The sequence below is a fragment of the Helianthus annuus genome, chromosome 5 (assembly GCF_002127325.2).
Source record: "Helianthus annuus cultivar XRQ/B chromosome 5, HanXRQr2.0-SUNRISE, whole genome shotgun sequence".
NCBI classification, from domain to species: domain Eukaryota; kingdom Viridiplantae; phylum Streptophyta; class Magnoliopsida; order Asterales; family Asteraceae; genus Helianthus; species Helianthus annuus.
In genome coordinates this window covers 106,236,317-106,260,214 of record NC_035437.2, presented here as the reverse complement: position 1 = coordinate 106,260,214, position 23,898 = coordinate 106,236,317, and the positions used below count along the sequence as shown (strand labels likewise).

Here is a 23,898-nt window from a genome sequence, read left to right as displayed (position 1 = left end):
CTAAATCGCTTCATAAACGTCTGATCTCAACCAACATTCCACAAATTTACAACGCGAACCTGGTGGATACGCCATCACCGGTTCTTCCAGTTTACCGGTAAACTTCTCTCCAAACTCATACGAAAAACTCAAAACCCCTTTAACTTTTCCCGACGGTCTTCTCACCTGATAACTAACAAACTGCATCATCTTCCCTTCATCTTTTACACCTTCTAGAAGCTCCTTCACCAGAGCTAGAACTTCTCTGAGGTTCCTGCCGCCGATAACCCCCGCCGCCTTAATTTTAATGACGAGTGTGAGGCGGTTTTGGAATCCGCCGCCTTCATTTTAACGACGAGTGTGTATGAGAGAGCGACAGAAAGAGTGATATGAGTTTAGAGAGAGAGATGCGTTTAGAGAGAGAGAGAGAGAAGGGAGAGAGAGAGAGAGTGAGTTTCAGTTTTATATTTTTTTATTTATATGTTTTTTTTACAAAATTATCCTTGAATATTAATTATTTACATACTAGTCCCTGGAAAGATAAAATGACAAAAATGACCTCATGTGCAAGGCACATGACCAGATTTAATCAAAAAAATAAACTGGGTTAGGCTCAAAGGACATACCGTGCAAGATTTTGAAACATTAAGTACAAAACCCGTTAATTTTAAAGACAAAGGGCACCGCCTGTAATTTGACGTAAACATAAAGGACAAAACTTGTAATTTACTCATTTTTCTATTATATGATATTAGTTTTCTTTTTAAATTGTGAATTTCACCAATAGACTTTACATAATATATATGTTTTTTTAATTCATTTCATTATTATTTAATTAGAATTTTTGTTAATAACTTGTGTTAGTTAACCTTTTTTTTTCTAAAATTGAATACGTAGATGTCTAAAATCTATCATCTTGATGTTTAGGTATCAACTATGTTGAAATGGAATGGTATTCAAAGTAGACACTTTTTTAGAATCGTAACTTACACCGATTGTCAATACCATTTTGGTACTGTAACAAACCGAACCTATACCCACATCAGTACATGTATCTACATGTATCGAGTATCATCAAAATCGGTACCGGTATTTGTTTTTATGATTTTCAATTGACGTCAAACAAGTGCCAAAGTCGATACCATAACAACCAAACCAATAACAGCTGAAACCGAATTCCCGCCGCGTTGAGCGGCAGAATTCCACTAGTTTTGAAAAAGATCAATATGATATTATAAAACCTTGAAAGGGTGTATTTGAGATAAAGAACTTTTAGAATGATGCATATAGATTTTTATTTAAATAATATATTTTATAAACATATGTAATACGTAATTTCTTGCAAAATTATAAGATGGACAAAAAAATCCTTTGGCAAGTCACCTGAACCATTTGAACCCATGTCATAATATGCCAGTTTGACACAATAATGGATCGATTTTTGGTTTATGCTTAATCAGTAACTCGTCAAACGTTGTAGATTTGGTTCTAACACTACTTGTTCAAATGAAATAGTCAATAATTGGGATACAATTACACCACCCAACCAACAATGAGGCTACATGCCTAATTGCTAGCTACAAACAAACCACCAAATAGACAGGGATGCCTTAGTTCTGCACTCGATGTGCCAAGAACACGCTAGCAAAGGCTAAAAATATTAATTCAAACGTTGAACAAACATAAAAGTCTTTCTTATAATTTCATTTCGTTGAACCTTGAATAATAAAAAACCTGCAAGGCATTTTGTGGAAGCAAATAGTTGACTCACTAACCTAACTCAACAACAACAACAACAACAACCATACCCAGTAAATTCCACAAATAGCAAAGCTACTTATAGGGTCTGGGGAGGGTGGGATGTAGACAGACCTTGCCTCTATCCCTAGGGATAGAGAGGCTGCTTCCAGAAGAGACCCTCGGCTCCAAGACGAACAACATACCAACACATCAAGTCAAAGAATATAGACAAATATAATATAGAAAAAAAAAAAGAAGTCACTTATACCAAGAAAGTGATCATAGTCACACAGTATAATGTAAATCATGTATAATAGCATACAACCTCATTTCGGCATAAACATAAGAAGTCAATCGCTGGTAAAGTCACTTAAAGAATAAGAAAAACCTACGTCCCTAAAATACCCCTAAGACCTTACTGCAATATCCTCTAGAAGTCCTTAACCCTAATCCTACGCCTCCATGAAGTCCTATCTAGGACCATGTCCTCGGAAAGATGCAACTCTAGTAAATCATGCCTAATCTGCTCTTCCCATGTCAGTTTGGGTCTGCCTCTTCCTCTCCTCCCCTCCACAGTAAGAGTTTCCACCACTCTAACTGGTGCCGTCGTTTACCTCCACTCACTAACCTAACTCATGATCTCCATATCTTTCCCTAAACTAAGACCTAGATGAAAAAACAGAATGCTAACTGGAAATAAAGGAAAGTGCAACATCATGGGATCTTTTGCATAACTGATGTTGCAACCCATGAATTTTACACCATATAAACATCTGCTTCCAAACTTCCTTATAGCTACAACTATATTTATTGAGTATTTTTTTTTTTTAACACTTTTACTAGCCAATGGATCGATTTAGTTTATGATTAATCTGTAACATGTCATATGTTGTAGATTTGGTTCTAAGTCTTTAAGTGTAATGGAGTCACGCCCCAGGCCACCTTGCACTTTTAACTCTCATTCACATCCTGCACACTGCTCCAAGGGGCGTTAGTAAAGCTTGGGTAGGTGCATGCGTGAAGCTTGGGTAGCCGCAAGTGCCCCCTTTTTCATTCCATTGAGCTTTAAATTAAAAATCCATGATCTCCATATCTTTCCTAAACCTAAACTTAGACGGCAAAAATAATAGAATGCATGAAACTGGAAAAGAAAAAAGAAAATAAAAGAAACATCGAGTGATCAAGGCACACAAACAAACAAGAAACATCCTATGATGAAGGAAACATCCTGGGATCAAGGCAAACAAACGTAAATAGGTGCGGCAAGCTGCTTATGTTGACCCAAAGCTATAACATCAAATGGGTCAAATAAAAAGTTTTGGCTGAACGAAAACTCGTCAAATGGGTTGAAAATCACCCCGATTTTTCTTTTTATGCTTAGATCCTCCTAATCATATTGCTTTAAAAAATAACAAAAAATTGGTTTGTGGATCCCCCAACCATTTCGAACGGTACTAACACTAACCCAGAAGCCGACCCATTCATTTCTCACCTCACCTAGTAACCACCTCCAGATAAATTATGTGAAACATACATGTGACAAGGCATAAGACATGTTTTCATGACCAAAATCGTGTAATAATAACATAAAAGCATACCTTTAATGGCCATGATAGGACATCTGGCACATACACTTTTAACAATGATACCAAACAATAATAACTACAACGACTAAAAAAACATACTTTTGTAAATTAGTTGCTAATTTATGCAATTTACCCTCCAATAATAATCTATTTTTTTATTATAGAAAATTAGAAATGCAATTTACCCCAAATAATAATGTTTTTTATTAAAAGAAAATTAGAAATTGGATTCAACACAATATACTTTCAGACAATTTTTTACCTGTTTGACATATTCCCTTAGTAGCTTTATTAAACCCCAAAATTGCCACTATATATACGAGACTGTCATACATGAGCATATGGCGTTTGAGCTCACGCCGTGTCGTGTATGATAAACTGAGATAAATAAGCAAAGCCTATGATCTCTCGACTCAAATACACGATGCAAATAGGGAACAACTTGTGTTGATCTTGTAAAGCACATTGTTAGCATTTCACACAGCAAAATTTGCATAGGGATACAAGAAACTTTACAAGTACATGTTCATTAACAAGATAGCAACAAAATGTAAAACTGAATTCCAGAAATGAATGCATGCTAGTTCTGTAAGGGAATGAGGCTTTTAACATAACACTTGATTTCCTCCACACTCACCGATTTTGGGGATAGAAATCGATGACCAAGAGTGAGTTCAATTGATTTAAAACATCTAGTCTTCATGTTAAAGATGGGAACACTGATCAAATTCTCAGACAACACCGTTGGGCTAAAGATAATCTCGTCCATGGTGATAGAATCAAACGGGTAAGGGCCACATGCCCCATAATGGATCTGATACTTGGAAGCGAACGAAATGGTTTCTCTGACCCAAACTCGATTCTAATAATCTTGCAACATCCAAAAGTCCATTTTCTTTCTTCCGTTCACGATCCAGGGATCGTAACAAGCTACACCTAATAAGCCATTGATTTTTACGAACTGTGCATTCGGACATATGGATGTTATTGTAGTTTTGGGAGCCGGCTCTGGATGCATGTTAACAATGGAAAACATCTCTGTTGTTAAATCAAATGCCAGAATTTGAAGTGGATCTCGAAGCAACACTATTTTTGGTGCCAAACCACCAACGCCAAGCAGTCACACCATCAGGAAGATCCACATTGATCATTCTCCATGAGTAATTTGAGAAGGAGAAAATCATAATCTCAATTTTAGTAGGTTCAATCAATTCAACATTGATGTACAAGACCTTGTGTTCATTAGTTAATTCATCAAACCCAAACAAGTAACATGTACCATCCTCTTCAACAGTGTAATTGGGTAAAGAAACCGGAGGATCAGGAAGTTTGAAAAACTTATGCGTAGCAGGGTTAAAAAGGAAAGCGTAAATTGTACCAAAACAACTAGTGCGGAGAAACTGAGATAAATAAGTCAAAGTCAAGATTGAAGTCAAAGGGAGACAAGATTGCTAATTGCGATCTATCACACCTTGCTCAATTCCTGTTTTGACTTCTTTGACTTGTAGATAGTTTTTTTATGCTTTTACGTTAGCTGTAGTATGTGGAGTATCTATTAATAATCGAGGTTTAATCGCTATTTATCGCATGTTTTATCGCTTTATCGCTTATCGCAATCGTGCTCGCAACTCGAATTACGCGTTTTGGATATTGTTTTACGTGTGTATGTGCTTTATGTGTTACTTGTGCATGTTTATTTATGTTATGATTGTGGTGATTAATCGAAACGCAATCGAAACTCAATCGCAATCAAATCGCAAACGCTAAACGCAACTTAAATTAGGATGATTGTATGTTGATATAGTAGTTGGGATTAAAAGTAATTTGAATAGGAATGTCACACCCCAACCGATGGCGGAATCATCGGGGCGCGGCACTGAGCGAAACAGATTGTTCAGAAGTTTCCACAACAACTATCATACAATTCAGTTATATAACACGTCCCATACCGTGTCCCAAATAATAACAAGTTATCATAGAAATCAACTAAACAATATGGGAACTGTTCCGACAACTCAAATTCTTAATTATTACAGACTGAATTTAAATATTGTTTTAAGACTTCTAGACGGCTATCCGTAAATCTTACTGACTACAGGTGCCAGTACAAGATCTACAGATAATTATGGCCCTGGAGCAGGTACGTGGACACTGTCCTAAGGTCACAGGCTCCTAGAATCTTATTATTGCCTCGCTTCCCTAGCACGCTAGTAGCTTAAACACCTGTCACATACGTTAAAATAAAAGTCAATACATATAATGTAAAGGTGAGTACACAAGTTTGATATAGCATATAGAGTTCGAATAGTTTACGCATAACCAAGCACGTACACAAGGGAAAACGATGCATGTAAATTATCAACATGGGACCATCGATACCAACGACTTCGAGTTGACTGTCCGAGACAGTTCGCAATACATGATTACCACCGTAATCCATGCAAGTAATTGTCCTTAGCAACCCCCGTGGGAACGGGTGCTGAGTCCAAACTATAGTACTACGTTGCTAAAGCAGGTAGATAGCATTCCACGTGTAAACATAATAAACAGCAATCATTTAGACAAGTAATACATACAAATAGGTTAGCGTTCAAATAGTTTGTGTTGATTGTGAATTTGATAGATTACGTATGTAACACCCAAAAGTGCTGAAAGCAAAAAGGGATCGAGTATACTCACAGTGATTGGTTGTGGATTGAAGGGAGCACTGAGAATAGGTTAGCCTGAATAGTTCGATAACACAACGATGAGTAACGCGGAAAAAGTAAACAATGTACTTGGATCGAGTAGGCCATTCGATCGGACAGCAGTTCGATCGAGTGGGCTGTTCGATTGGTTTGAAAGTCCGTTCGAACATCCGTTCGATCGGCCGGCTGGCTCGATCGGCTGGTTCCTTCAAGTGGATTGTTTCTTCCTTTGATGTGAAGGATGTGTTTGTGTATGATGGCTTGTACTATCTTTCAAGTTGGCCGATCGAACAGCTGTTCGATCGGTTAGCCCAACCGATCGGTTAGCACTTCATTGTTTGCAAATATGTCACTCGATCGGTTGGCATGTTCGATCGGGTGACATTCCAATGTTTTGAAAAGTCTAAGTGTTTAAAGTATAGTATCTCATGATTCGAGCAGTAATGATTACAATCGAGTGGCGTAGTCGATCGAACAGTACCTCGTCAATACTACACTTTAGTGGGTTGGTGGGTCTAAGTGCTAGTCGATCGGTTAGCCTAGCCGATCGGCTGACATAGTCGTTCGGTTGGGCTGTTCGATTGAACAGCCTAGCCGTTCGGCCAGCTTCTCGATTCGGTTAACCCATCACTTAACACTTGGTTATTCCCGTTAATTGTTGATGTTTTAGAGATGTTTTGACTACGGGTTGAACCACAAAACTGAAGTCCCCTCTTAGCCTACTGACTCGAGCAGGAATCACCCAAACTCGGTCAGAGACGGTTTGGAACCTAAGTTTAACGTTTAACCCGGAATCGGTATATCTCTAGGTAGAACCCGAATCTTGAACCATGTGTTTGTTTAGATTGATTTGTAAATCGGTTCAAGTCTCGTTTTCACCCTTTTTGAGTGTAAAAGAGTTGAAAGATAGATGAAACCCATCTTCCATTCCTTTTCCACCGTGAAATGTTAAGATCTTTGGAAGATTTTAGGTTATTTATGTGGAAATCGGTTAGATCTAGCTTGTTCATGGTTGAATGAAGTCACAAACATGAAGTTCTTGATGAACACCAAGAACACCATGATGACATCACTCAAGAACACCTAGATCTTGGTGATTTCATGGATGAAATTCAGATTTTGAAAGATAGAAAGATGGAGAATCGATTAATGAACAAAAACGTACAAAGATTAGAGCGAAATACTTACCGGTTTGAGAGAAATCTGGGATTTAGTGAGAAGAAGGGGCTGGTCGGTCAGAGCTTTTCCAAAAGTGGAAAGCTTGACAAGGACAGCCCTATTTATAGGCTTCCAAAAGAGGAAAGGTCAGCTGATCGAACAGCATCCCTGATCGAGCAGCTGTCCGATCGAACAGTCTGTTCGATCGGCTAGCCCGTTCGATCAGGTTGCCCTGTTCGATCGGCTAGCCTGTTCGATCAGGTTGCCCTGTTCGAACGGCTTGCCTTGTTTTGAGTGTTTCGCGACGATTTGTGATATTTCGAGTTCGATGAATGGTGATTTGAGAATGATAGAATTCCTAATCAAATTACTTTTAGTTCCAACTACTATATCTAACATACAAGCATCCTTACACCACGATTTGGATTCGATTTCGATTGAGTTTGATTCACCTTCGATTCTTGATTGATTTGATTGATTCACCACACACTTAACATAAAAGTAAACATGCACAAGTAACACATAAGGCACACACACACGTATAAAAGTACTAAAATCCCCACACTTGAGTTTGATGATTGATTTGATTAGCTTGATTATTGATTGACTAGCTTTATTGCATTGTTACTTCCTATCATTCACAGTCGGTCGTTGATTCACAGTTCGATTATCGGTCGATTAGTTTGATTATACAACACTTACTCCAAATAATACGAAAATCAAAATGAAACTAAAATGAAATTAATCTTTATTAATCTTTAATTCCAATAACAGTCAACACTTGACTTTGACTTTGACTTTTGGAAAACACGGGGTGTTACAGTCTCCCCTCCTTTAGGGAATTTCGTCCCGAAATTAGGCCGAGAACCGTACATCGCCGTGTGATTTTACCTATTTGATGCTTCAGATCTATCTGAACAATTGCGGGTACTTGGCCTTCATGTCACTTTCGAGTTCCCAAGTGAACTCTGCGCCTCGTTTGCCTTCCCATCGTACTTTTACAATAGGAATGCGAGAGCGTCTGAGTTGCTTGGTCTGTCGGTCCATGATTTCGACAGGCTTTTCCACGAAGTGTAGCGTTTCATTGACCTGAAGATCGTCGAGTGGTATTATTGCGTCGTGGTCGGCAACGCATTTTCGAAGGTTTGAGATATGGAAAGTCGGGTGGACATTGCTGAGTTCCTCCGGTAATTCGAGTTTATAGGCAACTTTACCGATCCTTTCCAGAATCTTAAAAGGTCCAACAAATCGAGGCGCAAGTTTCCCTCTTTTGCCGAATCGGACTACTCCCTTCCAAGGTGATACCTTTAGGAGCACGTAGTCGCCAACTGCAAATTCGCGGGGCCTGCGTCGTTTATCGGCGTACATCTTTTGTCTGTCCCGGGCCTTTACCAAGTTTTCCCTTATTTGGTGGATTTTATCAGTCGTTTCTTGCAGTATCTCGGGCCCAGTCAATTGTGAATGACCGACCTCGTGCCATACAATAGGCGAGCGACATCTCCTACCATACAAGGCTTCGAAAGGTGCCATTTTGATGCTGGAGTGATAGCTATTATTGTATGAAAATTCGACCAACGGTAGGTGTTTGCTCCAACTACCACCAAAATCGATAACACACGCACGGAGCATGTCTTCAATAGTACGTATCGTTCTTTCAGTCTGCCCGTCGGTTTGCGGGTGGAATGCGGTACTCAAATTCAGCGTCGTACCAAGAGCTGCTTGAAAAGTTTCCCACAATCTCGATGTAAACCGAGCATCGCGATCTGAAATGATGTCTCGAGGCGTACCATGATTCTTAATGATCTCGTCGGTGTAGATTTGGGCTAGTTTGGCCACCTTGTAGTCTTCTCGTATTGGCAAAAAGTGGGCTGATTTGGTTAGACGGTCGACTATAACCCAAATACTGTCGTGACCTGATGGCGTGGTTGGAAGCTTAGTTATGAAATCCATAGCTATACTTTCCCACTTCCATACGGGTATCGGCGGTTGTTCGAGTAAGCCTGAAGGTCTTTGGTGTTCAGCCTTGACTCTTGCACAAGTTAAACAGCTACCAACATATAGAGCAATATCCCTTTTCATCCCAGGCCACCAGTACTTGTAGCGAAGGTCCTGGTACATCTTGTCCGCACCGGGATGGATGGAATATCGGGATTTGTGGGCTTCGTTCATGATGATCTTTCGCAAATCTGTCCTCCTCGGAACCCAGATTCGGTCCAGATAATAGAATATCCCGTTGGCTTTGCTCACGAGCTGAGTTCCATCGTGATAGATTCGTTCTTTCTTCAACGTACGCTCGTTAAAGCAAGCGTGTTGTGCTTCGCGGATGAGAGCTTCGAGGTTATACTGAGCCTGGATGTTTCGAACACCTATCACGTAATTCTTTCTGCTGAGGGCGTCTGCAACTACATTCGCCTTGCCTGGGTGATAACGGATCTCACAGTCGTAATCGTTGAGAAGTTCTACCCATCGGCGTTGACGCATATTGAGTTCTCTCTGGTTAAAGATATGTTGTAGGCTCTTGTGATCGGTGAAGATCGTACACCTTGTACCATACAGGTAGTGTCGCCAAATCTTTAAGGCAAAGACAACTGCGCCTAGCTCGAGGTCATGGGTTGTATAGTTCTTCTCGTGGATTTTGAGCTGTCGAGATGCGTAAGCTATAACCTGGTCTCGTTGCATGAGTACACAGCCAAGTCCAAGGTTTGAAGCATCACAATAGACAACGAAGTCATCGCTTCCGTCCGGCAGTGTAAGAACTGGTGCATGGCACAGCATGTGTTTGAGGGTTTGGAAAGCAGTCTCCTGCGCGGTTCCCCACACAAAAGGCTTGTCTTTATGAGTAAGGGAGGTAAGCGGTACAGCAATCTTTGAGAATCCTTCGATGAATCGCCGGTAGTAACCAGCTAATCCGAGAAAAGAGCGAACTTCCGACGGATTCTTTGGCGTAATCCAACCTTTAACTGCCTCGATCTTCGCGGGATCAACGTGTATGCCCTGACTATTCACAATGTGACCCAGAAATTGAACCTCCTCTAGCCAGAATTCACACTTGGAGAATTTGGCGTAAAGTTGATTTCCCTGAAGTAACTCGAGAACCAACCGTAAATGCTGCGCATGTTCGGCCCTCGATCTGGAGTAGATCAAGACATCGTCGATAAACACGATGACGAAACGGTCTAGGAAGGGTTTACACACGCGATTCATCAGATCCATAAAGACCGCGGGTGCGTTGGTCAAACCAAAAGGCATGACAACAAATTCGTAGTGGCCGTATCGGGTTCGAAAAGCGGTTTTGGGTATGTCTTCCTCTTGAATCCGCAACTGATGATAGCCTGAACGTAGATCAATCTTGGAGAAGCACTGAGCACCTTGTAGTTGGTCAAACAGATCATCGATTCTTGGTAAGGGGTATCGGTTCTTGATGGTCAGCTTGTTCAATTCCCGGTAATCGATGCACATTCGGAACGACCCGTCCTTCTTTTTGACGAAAAGGACTGGTGCGCCCCATGGAGAAGTGCTCGGGCGAATGAAGCCTTTTTCAAGTAACTCTTGGAGTTGGTTTGAGAGTTCTCGCATCTCAGATGGAGCGAGTCGATACGGAGCTTTGGCCACTGGGTTAGCTCCTGGAATAAGGTCGATTCGAAAGTCGATATCACGACTAGGAGGTAATCCAGGAAGATCATCAGGGAACACCTGAGGAAATTCTCGGACAACGGGGACATCCTTGACTTCAACTTTCTTTTTCTTGTCCGTCTCAGCTACAACAATGTTGGCCAAGAAGGCTCGATATTCCTTGCGGAGATATTTGCGAGCTTGGAGACAGGACATGAGCTTGAGATCTTTCGCAGTAGTTTCACCGTACACACATAGAATATCACCACTAGCTAACACAAAACGAATCATTTTATCGGCACACACAACTTCAGCACGGTTTTCACGAAGAAAGTCCATGCCTACTATGACATCGAAACTTCCGAGTTGCATTGGAATGAGATTAATCGGGAAGATATGGCTGTTGAGCTCGAGAGTACAATCACGGAGCACGGAATTGACAGCAATGGTTCTTCCGGTAGCGACTTCTACTTCGAAGGGTGTCGAAAGATAAGAGCGCTTACGTCTAAGAAGCTTCTCAAATTCAAAGGACACAAAGCAGTTATCGGCTCCAGTATCAAACAAACATGATGCATATATACCATTCACGAGGAACGTACCATTGACCACGTTGTTGTCAGCTTGAGCCTGACGTGCGTTGATGTTGAAGGTTCTGGCGTGAGCGGCTTGTTGTTGAGGCTGTTGTTGTTGTTGCTGGGGTTGTTGAGCTTCTTGTTTCACCACCCTGTTCGGGCACCGGTTTGCGAGGTGGTTAGGGTCACCACATGCAAAGCAGGTCCGAACATTGTTTGCCGGGGCCTGTGCAGCTTGAGGAGCTTGAGGAGCAGGGAGTAGAGCTTGGTTGACAGCGGCTTGAGCTTGCGTTTGGCGGGGACCATAGCGGCAACTTGCAGTGAAATGCCCGTAAACGTTGCAGTGGGCACAGAATCGGCAGGCCACACCCACCGGGTGATGATAAGAACATGTAGCACAGAGTGGGTGGGGGCCGGTGTACGCACGCTTCGCTGGCGGCGCATTGATCACTGGCGCTGAACGCTGTGGCTGTTGCTGCTGGGCTGGTACAGACTGTAGTGGAGCAGCATTGGTTGCGGCAGCGCAACTTTTGTTCTTCTTTCTTCTTCTCGAAGACTTGGAGGCTTGAGCAGTAGGGTTGTCGGTTGATGTGGCAGTAACTTGATGCAACGACTTGGATGGCTTATCCCAGACACCAGCCTTAACTCGCTTGTCGTTAATCTCGGCAGCGAGTAGGTAGGTTTCCTCGATCGTTGCGGGTTTGGCAGCGTGAACAAAATCTGCGACACAATCCGGAAGAGCACGGATGTATTTCTTGATGGTCATGTCAGAAGTCTTGACCTGGTCGGGACATATGATACTCAATTGCTTGAAACGGGCGGTGAGACCAGCATTGTCTCCCTCCTTTTGCTTGATACTCCAGAACTCATCCTCCAACTTTTGGCGTTCGTGGGGAGGACAGAACTCGTCCATCATGATCGCTTTCAATTCCTTCCACGTCAGCTCGTATGCAGCGTCGTTTCCGCACTTGTTTCTTTCTGCGGTCCACCAGTCCAAAGCTCGCGACTGGAAGACACCGGTAGCATTGAGAGTACGGAGGTGATCTGGGCATCCGCTTTGACGAAGGGTGACTTCTACCGAGTCAAACCAATGAAACAGAGCCGTAGGGCCATCTTCACCAGTAAACTCTTTTGGCCCACATGCCTTGAATTGTTTGAAGCTAAAAGTAGCTTTGTTGGAGTCTTTGGGCGTGAGGGTTCGGGATTCCTCAGATGACTTGCTTGCGTTCTCGAACACATCACTGACGGCTTTTGCCACAGTCTTAGAGATGATAGCAGCCAGACGTCGATCTCTTTTCTCCTGGCGGGTAAGACGCGAGTGTGATCTAGGTTGTCCAGATGACGACATGGTCTGCAATAGACATCGTCACAGGCTCAACACAACGAATTCGAGTCTCGCACGTTCTTAGATCTCTAAAGCTTAGAATCACGTCGTATCTCTCGTCACGTAACACATATAATCACATAAGCACATAATCATAGAGGCACATAAGCACAGAAGCAATTAGAGCACATAAGCACAGAAGCAATTAGGGCACATAAGCAATTAAGCAATTAGAGCACTTAATTTCCTAAACACGCACGCATTTTATCACAGAGGCTGTCAGAAAACAGAAACCTATAACCATAAGTCGGGTGTCGTTCGTTTTGCGTATCGGATAGCATCACATTGTATCGTCTAACTTAGTCGTATAGCGTAGCATAGCACACTGGTTTCGTTTAGATCACATCAACAGGGATTTGAATCGAGATAGAATAGCAACAAAGGTCACGCAGATTGATAATAAATGGAGCAACCAACGAATCTTAAAACTCGTAAACAGGTAAATCACATAAAATCAACGAAGCAACACTTAAAATCGGAAAATGGATTGTCTGCGGCTACTAGACTTTGACTAACCATGGCAATTTAACTATTCACAGTTGACTTGTCGTCACTTTCGACTCTAGAGGACATGTTTCTGCCTCGGTTCTTGGGCATTATGCATGCGCATTCTAGGCCATACTCGTGAGTTCAGGTCATTGGAGTCCGTCAATTGCCTTGGCGAGATAAAATAGAGTTGGAATAACTGCCAAGGTTAGGGTTTCACCCCTAGCTCAGCAATTTCTTCCTTGTTTTAAGAAAATTTAGAGGAAAGTTTTCATCAAATTACGGGTTTCAGCCCTAATTTGGTATAATTCTCCCCCGTTTGTTGATAGAAATCGTACAAAATAATTGGCAAAATTTGTAATTTAGGCAGGAATTTGCGGGTTTCACTCCTAATCCCGTCCAAATTACGAAATTTGGCTCGGAGTTCGGATGTAATGATAGAATAGAAGGGAACAACACAACATAAAATAAGCACATAAACTTGGTCTCTTGGTTCCTAACTATAGTCTAGGTCTCGAAGACAGCGATCCGGACTAGATCGTGTCTAACCTAATTCCCTATAGTTATGGCTCTGATACCAATCTGTCACACCCCAACCGATGGCGGAATCATCGGGGCGCGGCACTGAGCGAAACAGATTGTTCAGAAGTTTCCACAACAACTATCATACAATTCAGTTATATAACACGTCCCATACCGTGTCCCAAATAATAACAAGTTATCATAGAAATCAACTAAACAATATGGGAACTGTTCCGACAACTCAAATTCTTAATTATTACAGACTGAATTTAAATATTGTTTTAAGACTTCTAGACGGCTATCCGTAAATCTTACTGACTACAGGTGCCAGTACAAGATCTACAGATAATTATGGCCCTGGAGCAGGTACGTGGACACTGTCCTAAGGTCACAGGCTCCTAGAATCTTATTATTGCCTCGCTTCCCTAGCACGCTAGTAGCTTAAACACCTGTCACATACGTTAAAATAAAAGTCAATACATATAATGTAAAGGTGAGTACACAAGTTTGATATAGCATATAGAGTTCGAATAGTTTACGCATAACCAAGCACGTACACAAGGGAAAACGATGCATGTAAATTATCAACATGGGACCATCGATACCAACGACTTCGAGTTGACTGTCCGAGACAGTTCGCAATACATGATTACCACCGTAATCCATGCAAGTAATTGTCCTTAGCAACCCCCGTGGGAACGGGTGCTGAGTCCAAACTATAGTACTACGTTGCTAAAGCAGGTAGATAGCATTCCACGTGTAAACATAATAAACAGCAATCATTTAGACAAGTAATACATACAAATAGGTTAGCGTTCAAATAGTTTGTGTTGATTGTGAATTTGATAGATTACGTATGTAACACCCAAAAGTGCTGAAAGCAAAAAGGGATCGAGTATACTCACAGTGATTGGTTGTGGATTGAAGGGAGCACTGAGAATAGGTTAGCCTGAATAGTTCGATAACACAACGATGAGTAACGCGGAAAAAGTAAACAATGTACTTGGATCGAGTAGGCCATTCGATCGGACAGCAGTTCGATCGAGTGGGCTGTTCGATTGGTTTGAAAGTCCGTTCGAACATCCGTTCGATCGGCCGGCTGGCTCGATCGGCTGGTTCCTTCAAGTGGATTGTTTCTTCCTTTGATGTGAAGGATGTGTTTGTGTATGATGGCTTGTACTATCTTTCAAGTTGGCCGATCGAACAGCTGTTCGATCGGTTAGCCCAACCGATCGGTTAGCACTTCATTGTTTGCAAATATGTCACTCGATCGGTTGGCATGTTCGATCGGGTGACATTCCAATGTTTTGAAAAGTCTAAGTGTTTAAAGTATAGTATCTCATGATTCGAGCAGTAATGATTACAATCGAGTGGCGTAGTCGATCGAACAGTACCTCGTCAATACTACACTTTAGTGGGTTGGTGGGTCTAAGTGCTAGTCGATCGGTTAGCCTAGCCGATCGGCTGACATAGTCGTTCGGTTGGGCTGTTCGATTGAACAGCCTAGCCGTTCGGCCAGCTTCTCGATTCGGTTAACCCATCACTTAACACTTGGTTATTCCCGTTAATTGTTGATGTTTTAGAGATGTTTTGACTACGGGTTGAACCACAAAACTGAAGTCCCCTCTTAGCCTACTGACTCGAGCAGGAATCACCCAAACTCGGTCAGAGACGGTTTGGAACCTAAGTTTAACGTTTAACCCGGAATCGGTATATCTCTAGGTAGAACCCGAATCTTGAACCATGTGTTTGTTTAGATTGATTTGTAAATCGGTTCAAGTCTCGTTTTCACCCTTTTTGAGTGTAAAAGAGTTGAAAGATAGATGAAACCCATCTTCCAATCCTTTTCCACCGTGAAATGTTAAGATCTTTGGAAGATTTTAGGTTATTTATGTGGAAATCGGTTAGATCTAGCTTGTTCATGGTTGAATGAAGTCACAAACATGAAGTTCTTGATGAACACCAAGAACACCATGATGACATCACTCAAGAACACCTAGATCTTGGTGATTTCATGGATGAAATTCAGATTTTGAAAGATAGAAAGATGGAGAATCGATTAATGAACAAAAACGTACAAAGATTAGAGCGAAATACTTACCGGTTTGAGAGAAATCTGGGATTTAGTGAGAAGAAGGGGCTGGTCGGTCAGAGCTTTTCCAAAAGTGGAAAGCTTGACAAGGACAGCCCTATTTATAGGCTTCCAAAAGAGGAAAGGTCAGCTGATCGAACAGCATCCCTGATCGAGCAGCTGTCCGATCGAACAGTCTGTTCGATCGGCTAGCCCGTTCGATCAGGTTGCCCTGTTCGATCGGCTAGCCTGTTCGATCAGGTTGCCCTGTTCGAACGGCTTGCCTTGTTTTGAGTGTTTCGCGACGATTTGTGATATTTCGAGTTCGATGAATGGTGATTTGAGAATGATAGAATTCCTAATCAAATTACTTTTAGTTCCAACTACTATATCTAACATACAAGCATCCTTACACCACGATTTGGATTCGATTTCGATTGAGTTTGATTCACCTTCGATTCTTGATTGATTTGATTGATTCACCACACACTTAACATAAAAGTAAACATGCACAAGTAACACATAAGGCACACACACACGTATAAAAGTACTAAAATCCCCACACTTGAGTTTGATGATTGATTTGATTAGCTTGATTATTGATTGACTAGCTTTATTGCATTGTTACTTCCTATCATTCACAGTCGGTCGTTGATTCACAGTTCGATTATCGGTCGATTAGTTTGATTATACAACACTTACTCCAAATAATACGAAAATCAAAATGAAACTAAAATGAAATTAATCTTTATTAATCTTTAATTCCAATAACAGTCAACACTTGACTTTGACTTTGACTTTTGGAAAACACGGGGTGTTACAAGGAAACTCTATCGCATCGCAACGCCCAACACGCGAATCGAAATTGCAAAACTCATCGCGCCGTTCACTCCAGTCGAGTGGCCAGCCGATCGAGCTGCCACCCGATCGAGGTGCCACTCGATCGCGCTGTCGCCCGATCGGGTTGCCACCTGATCGACCAACCATTTATGCCCCTTTCCTTTTATGGAAACCCTATAAATACCCCATAGTCAACGTCATTTGATGTTGACAGCTCTCTCTCTGCCCTACTCGCTCCAGCTCGCTTTTCTTCAGATTTCTCGCGATTCTTGTAAGTTTTCCACTTAAATCTTGTACTTTCTTGATCTACACGCACTCCTACACCTTTCTATCTTTTGAATCTTAACTTTTAACTATGAAATCACTAGATTTGAGGTGTTCTAGGATGATGTCATCATGGTGTTCTTATGAACTTCATGTTTTGGCTTCAATCCACCAAGAACAACTTAGATCTGAACGATTTCCACATAAATAAACAAAGATCACTCATAGATCTGAACATATTCATGGTGAAAAGGATTGAAAGATGGTTTTCCAACTTTCTTTCAACTCTTTTACACTCAACGCACTCAAAACCGATAGAATCGGAGCTTGTTCTGATCTTCTACCCCTTCTTGTTGAAGTGTTGGTTCAAGATCTGGATTCTATCCCCGAGAATACCGATTTCGGGTTAAACATAGAACACCGTCTCGGAGAGTTAACTAGTCGGACTAGGGTGGTTAGGTTACTAAGTCTGGACGAGGTTTCTGTTGTTCAATACGTTATCAATTCATCTCGAGAAAATGACAAACTATCAAAACAACCAAGGAAGAAGGTGATCAGGTCATCTGGGACGGACTGTTGTCCGATCGGATTACTGTCCGATCGGTTTGCAACCCGACCGGACTGCCACCCAATCGGATTGAACCTTGGGACCCACACTTAACACTTAACTTTTATTTCAAAATCTTGAGGACTGGAACATTGAACGGATTGCCGTCCGATCGAGTTACCACCCGATCGGATTGCCACTCGACCATGTAATGTTCTGACTTCAACACTTAAACAATTTTCAACATGTTCAATGCACAAGGATTGCCACCCGATCGGATTGTCATCCGATCGAGTGACCGTCCTGCGGTGAACTTGTTCTCAACTTGAGAAGCCTCACCAATCGGATCGCCGTTCGATCGGACTAACGCCCGATCGACCGACCTGAAAGGTAAAGATACTTCTCTGTTTTCAAAATGCTACAACGAAAACTTCAAAAGACAAGCCATCATACACAAACACATCCTTTCCAAACGAGGTAACAATCCAATCGCATGGTCACCCAATTGGATGATCGTCCGAACGGATTGTCACCCGATCGATCGGCCACCCGATCGGATTACCACCCGATCGGATTGCTGTCGATCCACTGACACTTTGTTTTGTTTTACGCGCCGCTCATCGTTATGCTATCGTTCTGATTAGGCTAACTTTACTCTCTAGCGCTCCCTTCAATCCATCAATCGCTGTGAGTATACTCGATCCCTTTTTGCTTTACGCACTTTTGGGTATTACATACGTTACTTATTCTAAATCACATCGAACACACTACGCAATACTTTAAACGCTAACCGTTACCGCATGTTATACGCGACTTAATGAATGCTTGTTTGTTATGTTTACACATGGAATGTTGTCTACCTGCCTTAGTAACGATAGTACTATAGTTTGGACTCAGCACCTGTTCACTCAGGGGTTGTTAAGGACAATTTGTTACATGGCTCATAGTGGTGAGTGTGTATTACGAACTAGCTTGGGCAGTCAACCCGCAGTCATTGGTATCGATAGGTTCATGTCGATAACTAATATGCCTCATTTTACACTGTGTACGTGCTGGTTATGCGTAACGATTTCGAACTCTATTATATCTATTAAACTTGTATGCTCACCTTTACACTATGTGTATTGACTTTTACTTTTACGTACGTAACAGGTGCTTAGGATGTTTATATGCTTGGCTTGCTGTGAAATCGAGGCTAGGAAAGGTCTAGAAACAAATAAACAATTGTCTGTATTTGAAAACCTGAGTTGTCGGAACAGAACAATTTGACTGGATTTTATCTGTAATAATTATGTTATATTTTATGTCATGGTATGGGACATGATGCTTTAAATAATTGGTAATTTTAGTTGTTATGGAAACTTCTGGACAATCTGTTTCGCTCAGTGTCGCGCCCCGATGTTTCCGCCATCGGTTGGGGTGTGACAGTATATACTTTACAAGATACAAAATATAAATAATATTATCAAATACATATACTTTATATGTATATACTTTACAACATACAAAATATAAATACTATTATCAAATACATATACTAAAAGAAAATTTATTTTTTCACATTATAAACATACTAAAATAAATCACTAATAGACAAGGGTTAATACCATACCCGGCCCAATACTCGTCGGGTATCGGGTATACCTATCCCATTTGTGTCGTGTTTCGCGTATACCCGTCGAGCTTGAGTATTTTTGCCATCCATACATGATACTTGTAGTATTTTGAAAAAGATCAATATGATGGATAAAACTTTGAAATGGTGTATTTGAGATAAAGAACTTTTAGAAGGATACATATGAAACTGACTGATGAAAAAAGTAGCTCAAATGAGAATGTTTGCCAATCTCTTAACTCGTTTAATTGAAATATATAGAATTTTATTCAAACAATATATTTTATAAACATATTTAATACGTAATTTTCTTGCAAAATTATAAAATGGACAAAAAAAATCCTTTGGCAAGTCACCTGAACCATTTGTACCCGTGTCATAATATACCTAATACATGATTTGTTACCCTAACTATTAGATGTCGCAATGTTAATCCATTTACTACTTAATGGATCGATTTTTGGTTTATGCTTAATCAGTAACTTGCCAAATGTTGTAGATTTGGTTCTAACACTACCTGTTCAAATCAAATAGTCAATAATTGGGACACAATTACACCACCCAACCAACAATGGGGCTACATGCCTAATTCCTGGCTACAAACACACCACCAAATAGAACAGCGATGCCTTAGTTCAGCACTCGATGTGCCAAGAACACGCTAGCAAAGGCTAAAAATATTAATTCAAACGTTGAACAAACATAAAAGTCTTTCTATAATTTCACTCCATTGAACCTTGAATAATTAAAAACCTGCAAGGCATTTTGTGGAAGCAAATAGTTGACTCACTAACCTAACTCTTGATCTCCATATCTTTCCCTAAACTTAGACCTAGATGAAAAAACAGAATGCATGAAACTGGAAATAAAAGAAAGTGCAACATCATGGATCTTTTGCATAACTGATATTGCAACCCATGAATTTTACACCATATAAACATCTGCTTCCAAACTTCCTTATAGCCTATTCACGGAAGTTCTTAGCCGAAGGTCTTATTTTTATTGGTTTAACGGTTCGGTTTTGACAACTTTTATTGTTTTAACTTCTTAAAATCATTAGTTTGGATTAAAACTTTTCTAAAATGATAAAAATGTTTATGATTATAGCTGCAACTATATTTATTGAGTATTTTTTTAACACTTTTACTAGCCAATGGATCGATTTAGTTTATGATTAATCTGTAACATGTCAAATGTTGTAGATTTGGTTCTAAGTCTTTAAGTGTAATGGAGTCACGCCCCAGGCCACCTTGCACTTTTAACTCTCATTCACGTCCTGCACACTGCTCTGCTCCAAGGGGCGTTAGTAAAGCTTGGGTAGTTGCATGCGTGAAGCTTGGGTAGCCGCAAGTGCCCCCTTTTTCATTCCATTGAATAAAAAACCCATGATCTCCATTTCTTTCCTAAACCTAGACTTAGACGGCAAAAATAATAGAATGCATGAAACTGGAAAAGAAAAAAGAAAATAAAAGAAACATCCTGTGATCAAGGTACACAAACAAACAAGAAATATCCTGGGATCAAGGCAAACAAACGTAAATAGGTGCGGCAAGCTGCTGATGTGGACCCAAATCTATAACATCAAACGGGTCAAATAAAAAGTTTTGGCTTCGAACGGTACTAAAACTAACCCAGAAGCCGACCCATTCATTTCTCACCTCACCTAGTAACCACCTCCAGATAAATTATGTGAAACATACATGTGACGAGGCAGAAGACATGCTTTCATGACCAAAATCGTGTAATAAAAACATAAAAGCATACCTTTAATGGCCATGATACGACATATGGCACATACACTTTTAACGATGATAACAAACAATAATAACTACAACGACTAAAACAAAATACTTTTGTAAATTAGTTGCTAACTTATGCAATTTACCCCCCAATAATAATCTATTTTTTTTAATAAAAGAAAACTAGAAATGTAATTTACCCCCAATCATAATTTTTTTTATTAAAAGAAAATTAGAAATTGGATTCAACACCGTATACTTTCAGACGATTTTTTACCTGTTTGACATATTCCCTTAGTAGCTTTATTAAACCCCAAAATTGCCACCTATATATATATATATATATATGAGACTGTCATACATGAGCATATGGCATTTGAGCTCACGCCGTGTCGTGTATGAATCTGATAAACTGAGATAAATAAGCCTATGATCTCTCGACTCAAATACACGATGCATATAGGGAACAACTTGTGTTGATCTTGTAAAGCACATTGTTAGCATTTCACACAGCAAAATTTGCATAGGGATACAAGATTCCGAATACTATTTAACATAGCAGCAGAAACTTTAAAAGTACATGTTCATTAACAAGATAGCAACAAAATGTAAACCTGAATTCCAGAAATAAATGCAAGCTAGTTCTGTAAGGGAATGAGGCTTTCAACATAACACTTGATTTCCTCCACCCTCACCGATTTTTGGGATAGAAATCGATGACCAAGAGTGAGTTCAATTGATTTAAAACATCTACTCTTCATGTTATAGATGGGTACGCTGATCAAATTCTCAGACAACACCCTTGGGCTAAAGATAATCTCGTCCATACTGATAGAATCAAACGGGTAACCATAATGGATCTGAGACTTGGAAGCGAACCAAATGGTTTCTCCGACCCAAACTCGATTCTGATAATCTTGCAACATCCAAATGTCCATTCTGTTTCTTCCATTCACGGTCCAGGGATCGTAACAAGCTACACCTAATAAGCCATTGATTTTTACCAGCTGTGCAAACGGAGATATGGTTGTTGATATAGTTTCGGGAGCCCCCTCTGGATGTATGTTAACAACAGAAAACATCTCTGTTGTTAAATCAAATGCCAAAATTTGAAGTGGATTTCGAAGCAACAGATGTATGGTGCTATTGACACAAACACTATTTTTGTTGCCAAACCACCAACGCCAAGCAGTCACACCATCAGGAAGATCCACATTGATCTTTCTCCATGAGTAACTTGAGAAGGAGAAAATCATAATCTCAATTGTAGTAGATTTAAACAATTCAACATCAATGTACAAAACCTTGTGTTCATTACTTAGTTCATTGAACCCAAACAAGTAATAATCACCCTTTTTTTCATCAGTGTAATTCCGTAAGGGAACAGGAGGATCAGGGAGTTTGAAAAACTTGTGTGTGGTAGGGTTAAAAACAAAAGCATACAGTTTACCACAAAGAGTATCCCGGGAAGTAAAACATACTAACCCCTTCAAATGTTCGGCAGATCTATGGGCTGCGTCGAAGACAGTGTTGTCGAGTTTCATAAGATTAGCGACTGGTCCACCGTCATTAGCACCGGAGAAGAAGTATCGTGTGCCTGTGGATGAATCGTGAGCGGTAAAAAATAAAGCGGTGGTACGAGGGGCAACGGTGGAGTGGAGTTTGTGGAATGATGGAGCGGAGATGAGAGAGAGCCATGGTTTAGAGACAGATTTGAATCGGAGGATGGATTTCACGGGGATTCTGGAAAGGATATCTTCGATGAGTTCCTCAGGGAATGAAATTTTGGCTTTCTGCGCCGATCGATCATCCGGTTGTTCGTCTTCTAGGGTTTCCATTTTTTTTTTTTTTTTTTTTTTTTTTGCGGAATAGCAGGTCTATAGACTACGGAGAGAGGAAAAGTTGCAGGGTTTTAGCTGTTTTGGATTTTGATTATTTTATTATTGGGTTCTTAACATCGGTCAAGCCCATATAGGTCCTGTTGCTAAGTAAAGTGAAGCCCACCACCATCCATTCTAAGGGGGACCTTTGGTGGAAGCTTGTTACCCCGTGATGATGTATAATGCGTTATACAATTTTTCACATCACCGCCACTCAACTTAATAACGCGTCAAAATGAAAACGCGTTGAATATATCACACGTTATAAGGTGTTGGGTAGTGAGGGAAATTGTTGGTTGTGAGGAAAATTGTTGAGTGTGGTAGTGAGTGATGGGCATTTCCACTAAAATTCATCCCTAGTGATTGAATAATGCTTGATAACATGACGGAACTTGATTAGAAGTTGTGAGTGAGTGATGAGTGATGACCACCCCTACCCCCCTAAGGCATTGTCCATGCCATGGTGAGTTGGTGTTGGCTTGAGTTTTTGAGGTAATTCAGGTTCGGCCTAACGTGTCTAATTGCAACCGGTCTACTCCGATAACGTCTAACTCTAACTAGTCTAGTCCAGTTCAGGCCCGATGATCTCCGCACATGGCTAACTCACAAACTCACTATATATACTTCTAAATTTTACATCAATCTCCACAAATCACTATATATACTTCTAAATTTTACATCAATCTCCATATAGGGTAGGGTTCATGCGAGAACCACCTTTATTGCGAGAACCGCGAGAACCAATGTGAACACATGGCATTATTGTAAATACATAATAAAAATTAAATCAGCTGCCTCTCCTCCTCCTGGACTTCAAACATCAGATTAAACCATCATTTATATTCAATTCACATCCATTCATCATCTCAGATCCAATCTCTACACAATTCATCAGCTCAGTTCACGTCACACTCCAAATCCCCCAAAATTCATCATCTCGATCTTATAATTCATCATGTATTCATCATGAAAATTAGTATATATCAGTGCATTAACAACATAATCACCGATTGCACATTTGTATTCCAGTCTAAATTAGGGCAAAACGATCGTAATGCACAGATAGGGATAATCGGAAGAACACAGGTCATCCAACGGACTATCGATCCTTTGTTGCACCGTTCCGTGAAATTGTAAGTTCATACACCTTGTTTTGTACTCGTATATGATAAAACAACTATCAACAGTCGATTCAGACATGTTATTATGTGGTTAT

At 40.6% G+C, this 23,898-nt stretch overlaps 1 protein-coding gene across 1 annotated transcript; it reads right to left on the bottom strand.

Annotated features, from left to right (window-relative positions):
* On the bottom strand, positions 1-22,640 carry LOC110943353 (putative F-box protein At1g47790). The gene is made up of 2 exons (XM_022185105.2): positions 21,632-22,640; positions 1-320 (listed from the first exon to the last, which is right to left on the bottom strand). The coding sequence occupies exons 1-2, from the start codon at positions 22,638-22,640 to the stop codon at positions 1-3; spliced, it is 1,329 nt and encodes a 442-aa protein (XP_022040797.2).
* Between the last annotated feature and the right edge of the window lie 1,258 nt (positions 22,641-23,898).